Source organism: Calypte anna, chromosome 26 (genome assembly GCF_003957555.1).
Source record: "Calypte anna isolate BGI_N300 chromosome 26, bCalAnn1_v1.p, whole genome shotgun sequence".
NCBI lineage: Eukaryota > Metazoa > Chordata > Aves > Apodiformes > Trochilidae > Calypte > Calypte anna.
In genome coordinates this window covers 5061172-5067350 of record NC_044271.1, presented here as the reverse complement: position 1 = coordinate 5067350, position 6179 = coordinate 5061172, and the positions used below count along the sequence as shown (strand labels likewise).

The following is a 6179-nucleotide window of genomic DNA, read 5'->3' as shown; positions in this document are numbered from 1 at the left end:
TCTGTGAAGATCCATAGGGAGAAATTACCTGAATCTTTTTTTTTTATTCTACATGAGCTTGTCGGGCTTTTTTTAAAAAGCAACTTATCTGCTTTAGATTAAATGTCTCACTTTGTTTCTTACAGGTTGTAATGTCATTCTTCAAAGCATACTTGAATGGGATTTTATAAAAAGCAGGTAGAGCTACTGAAAATTACATTTTTAGCTCATAAAATTCTGTCTGCACAGTCAGGCTTACTGCAGATGTTGCAGTAAGACACAGCAGGCACATGGACTGCCTTGAGCTATGGCTTAATTCCTGTTAGGATGATATGAAGGTGAATTTCCAGTAACTTGCCCAAATCTTTTTGAATGGTGTCCTGGAAAACACCCTCAAAGTTGCCCACATCAAGTGCTGGCACTGAAGCCACTGAGCTGTTCACTAAACTTGTAGATTTTCTGTCTGGAGTGGAGAGACACTGGATGGTGGAAGGAGGTTTGATAACATCCTTGTGGATTGCACCTTTCTGCCTCCCAGTTTGAGGAGCTGTTGGTGCCACACTCTGAGTCAGTGGGGAGAGAGGTCTCTGGGGATTCAGTGCTCACTTTGTGCTATCACAACTCTTCTGTGTCATCTCTCCTGTGACAATCTGATCTGCCCTCTTGCTTCCTCTCTGTCTTTTTCCCTGTCATGTTAGGGCAGCAAAACCCCCCTGGAAAGTGCTATACCAGAATTAAATCCAGGTTGTGGATTCAGGCCCTTCCCTGAGCACCAGTGTGAGTATCAAGAGAGAATCAGGGAGCATCAAAACATTATGAGCAACATGAGTTGAAACAGTGAGGATTGATGCTTTTGCAGATTTATTTAATCATTGTTATGCCACTGAATTAGATCAGAGGGGTCTGTGTGCAGGCATAGCGTCGACACCTTCAAGACCAGTTGCAGCAGGAGCAGCTGGGGTCAAAGACAAGGCCCTCCTGGCAGCTCTGGGTGAAGGTTACACCATTAAGGCAGTTGTAGAAGTTTCTCCTGTTGCTTGGATCTGCATAGATACCATTGCTCTTGCCAGCACAGAAACCACTCCCACCAGAGCCACCAGGCTTGTTGCCTGAGTTCCCACCTCCCTGGATGGGAGCTTCAGTGATGGGAGGATTGGGCTGAGCTGGAGGCACACAGTCTGAAATAAAAGCAGAAAGGGACTTATTTTTGCAATCTGTCAACACTCCCCTCCCTCCACTGGGCATTTAGTGGGGTGGTGACCTCTTCAAGTGTGTTCCCCAAAGTCTGTTTGGGTTCACACCAGGGCTTTGAAACATCGGAACCCAGGTCCAGGTTACAATTTCCTCCTTTTGTACTGGTGGATATAGAGTGAAGGGATCTTTACAGGGCAGTCTCTAGTTGTGGATTCTACATAAAGTCTTTATCCACCAAGGCTCCCAGAAATGAAGGATTGGGGGTGTATGAAGCCCTGCATCACAGTGAGCTAGGGAGCCACCTTCAAGTATCTCATGCTACCCAAGCTACTCACTGCCATTTTGCAGACCAAGCCCATTCCTCAGGGTGGTGATCAGAGGATATCTGCCTTCCTTGCAGAAAGTGCCAGTGAAATCATCCATAGCCAGGGACCAAACCATAGCACCTCCAAAATTATTCTTCTTCAGCCAGTCAACCTGTTCAATGCCAGGAAAGAAATCCCAAATATTCCTGCAACTTGCTACTGCACAAAGCCTCCTGCCTGGCTATCAACACAGCCACACATCCCACCATACCTTGAGGTTGAAGCTCTTCACATTGTCATAGCCAACCCATTCATTGCCCTTGTAGGCATAGGGCACATCCTGGGGGGCATCCCAAGACTGGGTGGCTCCAGAGGCCACGAAGGAGCAGATCTAGGAGAAAAGGGCAGAGAGGGAGAAGTTATCAAGTGTCCTACAAGAAAAGGGAATTTAGAATATTCCACGTGTCCATGGCTTAAACATTCCTGCTGGGATTTTTGAAAGGAGTTTGTGTTCCTGGGCTCCTAGCTGTGTAGGAGCCCACGTACCTCATAATAAGCCAGTAATCCACTCTGCCTTGTGTAAGGTCCAGCTGGCCCAGGTCCTGATGCTGGTGCCCCCACAGCAGTGTTAGATGGGTTTTGGAGGTTGTAGTTATGGCCATAGGTTGGGAATCCAACCAGGAGCTTCTCAGCTGGGGCACCATTATCCCTCCAATAATTCATAGCATATTGCTGCAAAAAAAACCCCCCAAAACCACCACATTAAACTCAATGCTAGGACATGTAGGCAGGAGAATGACTCCTTAAAAGTCTGACCACTGGTTGGTCATTTTTGACAGATCTTGGAGAATATACTGACAACATTGAAGTAGGTGAGGTCACCAGTGTCAGCTGGGCCCTTGTAGAGGGGGCTGTTCTCCCCTGTTCTGCCATCCCAGGAGCCATGGAAGTCGTAAGTCATCACATGGATGTAGTCCAAGTACCTGTGGAGAACATGGAGCAAATCTGTCTCCTGACCTCCTCAGGCACCCAGACCCTTTGGTGCTGGCCTTTTACCCCCCACATCCCTGGCCATTTCCCAACTTTCTGCAAATCTGGGGTCTTCAAGATCTTGTTTGAGCTGGCTTTGTCAGTGCTGGAGCCCATTTTCTCCTCCAGGGGATGGAGGCAGAGGTGAAGGCAGAGTGGGAACTGGGCTAGTACTCTGGGAACTGGGAGATGTTCCCTGATGGTATGGGGTGGCTGGAGCCAGTCTGTTGTTACTCTGCCCATCCTGAGGTGTCCCCCTCCCCACCACACAACCACCACTCTTGGAACATTCTTGTTTTCCACCAAGGAGCAGGGACCACACAGCCACCCAGGCTGCTTTCTGCCAGCTCATGGCAGAGCTTCCTTTAACCACTCGAAGCAGGAGCTCTTGAGTCACAGCAATGATACCTGAGAGCTGGCTACTCACTTCCCAAGCTCAGGAATCTCGTAGCCAGCCTGAATGGTGGGAAGTCCTGCACCAACAGCAGCAGTGATCATGAGACGGGGTCTGTTGGTCTCCCTGGCCTCCTGCTCAAAGGCTTCCAGAAGTTCCTGAGAGATGCCAAGAAAAAACATGGACTTTGTGAGCTGAGGCTTTGCAGCCAGAGCTGTGCAGAGCTTGACCTAAACCTTTTGTGTTCAACCCACCTTAACCAGGATGGTGAAGAGAGACTTGTCCTGGGGTGGGCTGCCATTGGAGCCAGGGTATTCCCAGTCCAGGTCCAGCCCATCAAACTGGTGCTGGCGCAGGAATCTGATGACAGATTTGATGAAGGTCTGGCGGTTCTGAGGTGTGGAAACCATTGTGGAGAACCTGGGGTGAGCCAAGCAAGACACAGAGTTGGGGTCTGGTTAGTGGCTATTCCCCTTTCTCCCTCCCTTTCCAGTATAAATGCATGGGATGGAGATGGCTGGAACTTACTTGGCTGTCCCAAAATTCCATCCTCCAATAGCCAGGAGTGTCTTCAGATTCCCGTTCCTGCAAAGGGCAGAACAGGAACATGGAACAGGGAATTCTTATCATTACACAACAACCCAACACAAACACAGTGCTCTGGCTTCTCTTGATAGTCTCAGGTGCTGCTGCCTTTGCAGGCAGTGATGTCTTGGTGTGCTGCCTCAGAAGCAAGTCAGCAGCTTATCCTGAAAGGATGAGTGCTGGTTGCCTGCCCTGCCCATTCCTGGCAGCTTTTCCTTGGCATCCCTCATCCATGGATGGTTCTTCCTTTGTGCAGAGAAGAGCTGCAGAGTAACTGAAAGGACCTGGGAGGGAGGCCAAGTGGTTCCCTTTGCTCTGGGTACCTACTGGTTCTTCAGGGCATTGAAGGATCTGTAAAGGGTCTCATCATTCCACTCATAAGTTGTGATCTCGTTGTTGTTCATCCCAGCAAAGGCATAGATCAGATGGTCACACAAGCACGGGTCAATGTTGTCAGGCATGAATTTTCCCAGTCCAGGCCTATACTGGGACCAGTTGGTGAAGTAACATGACAGCACAAAGGCAGTGCCTGCAGAGAAACAGAGGAGCTGTGGTTTGGAGAGAAAAGAGCAGAGAGGACACAGAATGCAGAATCACCAGGCACTCAGTGCATGAGGCCATGTTACTTTCTATAATCCTTCAAGTCAGAGAGGAAAGGGAACAGTGCTCTGGGCTCCTTAATTAGGGCTTAATAAGTACATGAACTGATCAGAAATGACTGTGCAGTCTTTCCTTGCAGGGGAAGGAAGGTGTTCACAGTGAGGTAGGGTCAGTTATCCCTCCTGGAGCTGTCTCTCCAAGGAAAATAATGTGTTTCTTTCCTTCCTACATTGTATCAGGAGATGAGTTGCTCTCAGAGCCTCTTGCACCCTTAAACTCATGAGTCAGAGTGGTTCTGAGTGCTGGGCCTCTCCCCCAGACTCAGTCCTTCTCCTTTGGCAGCCAGGTAAGGAAGAGCAGAGACAGAAGGGATCTCTGCCTGGGAGGTGGAGGGCTCATCAGGCTTTTGTCTTCAGAGACACCATCACTGGGCACCTCTCTGCCTCTCCTTCCCCCCCACTGCTTGGAAAAGAACCAGCTGGTGATTCTGTTCGAGTTGCCTGCATGTGCCATAACTGAGCAGGATTTGGCAGAGGAGTTTTAGGGGTAGAAAGCACATACCTGTCTGGGCATTCAGCAGGAGGACCAGACCTTTAAAGAAAGAAGTGTGAGATTAGCTTCAAAATGGAAAGAAGGGAATGCCTGAATTAGCAGAACTCTCTGGTATACACCCTGTAATGCAGACAATAAAATTGCTTCTGCCAATGGGCCTCTTTCTGCTTCTCTTCATGAGGGTCTGTCAGAACCCAACATAATGTCTGTCCCAGTCCCAGTTTATTCTGGTGGAAGACACAGAGGAGCTCATGGTCATTAATGGCTCAAGTTCTGCTGCTTCTTTCAGGCAGGGGTAGGCAAAAAAATGATCTTGCTACCTACAAGCATGGCTGGAATAGCAGATGCCTTTTGGGATATACTTTCCCATGGAGCCAGCCATAGCCTTTCTACCTAAATGACCAGTTTTGCTCCTCAGAGCCTCATTTTCTTGGTCCAAGATACCTTTTCAATTTTGTGAAGCAATTAAATGAGGAATTTAGATATCTAAAGAGGAAGAAAAAACCTCCAAAAGTAATGAAATATGTAATCATCCCCAAAATAACTCTATCTTTTCCTTTGGCAGAGTGCAGTATTCTCAATCCCCAGAAATCCCCCAGTATAAGAGTGAAAAGAGCCACAAAGCCTTGTCCTAAAGGTAGAGAACTGAGTTATGAAGCAGGACTTACCAGTGAGCAAGGTGAGCTTGGCCATCTTTGACCAGGACTGATCTGATGCAGTCTGCCTCCCAGTTTTATACACTGCTCTTGCTTCATTCCAGTCTTGCACCAACAAAGATGGACAAACATTACGAAATTTGGCAAAGATCAGTATCACAGGAAATGATACCACTACAATGAGCCTTAACACTCCAGCTGCAAGAAAAATGGAAAAGCAAGATTAGATGGCTCCTGGTAGTAACTTTGCTGACAGCTCTGGGTCAACACTGCTGATTACACAGTGATGGGTGACTGAAGTGTTCACCTTGTGCTGTCATTGTGTGTGCTCAGAGGTGGCTGGCACTGCCAAACCAAAGGTGCTTTGCAAAGGTTTGGTCCCCTTGGCTGTGGCAGTCAGTGGGACAAGACTGAGCAGGGTTTGGGGGAACCAGGACTGGGCTCCCCTGCTGCAGCTTTTTTTAAAAATCAGCATATCTGTTTTATTTTAAATGTCTTGCTTTGCTACTTTCAGGATGCAAAGTCTTTCTTCTGAGCATATCTCCATAGGGTTTTCAAAAGGACAGCTACAGGTTTTCCTAATGGTGTTTTAATCTCAAAATATTCTTTTTTCCTTTTTGTTTCCTGTTCAATCCAGGTGGAGACTCCAAGCTCTTTCTGTGCTCAGAGAGTTATCTGGTTTCTTTCCTTTTGCACAGCAGGCACTGCCAGGACAAATGTTGGTATAAAACACAGGGGGCACATGACCAGTTTCTCAGCACTAAGATGTTGCTTCATTCTCATAAGGATTATGCAAAAGTGAATTTCCAGTAGGTCACCCAGACTTTGTTGAATAGGAGTTTGGAAAACCCCCGTGAAGTTGCTCATGCCACATGCTGGCACTGA

General features: G+C 47.8%; 1 protein-coding gene across 2 annotated transcripts; it reads right to left on the bottom strand.

The window, feature by feature from the left end:
* Positions 1–820: 820 nt before the first annotated feature.
* Positions 821–5383, bottom strand: LOC103533552 (acidic mammalian chitinase). 2 transcript variants are annotated; one of them, XM_030465541.1, is made up of 11 exons: positions 5307–5383; positions 4648–4677; positions 3814–4015; positions 3430–3486; positions 3156–3321; positions 2935–3059; positions 2338–2461; positions 2025–2210; positions 1750–1869; positions 1509–1650; positions 821–1157 (listed from the first exon to the last, which is right to left on the bottom strand). In XM_030465541.1, the coding sequence occupies exons 1-11, from the start codon at positions 5329–5331 to the stop codon at positions 910–912; spliced, it is 1425 nt and encodes a 474-aa protein (XP_030321401.1). In that variant the 5' UTR covers positions 5332–5383; the 3' UTR covers positions 821–909. The 2 variants fall into 2 exon arrangements, with proteins under 2 accessions (XP_030321401.1, XP_030321402.1); XM_030465542.1 differs by lacking the exon at positions 821–1157 and adding an exon at positions 1210–1334.
* Positions 5384–6179: the final 796 nt, after the last annotated feature.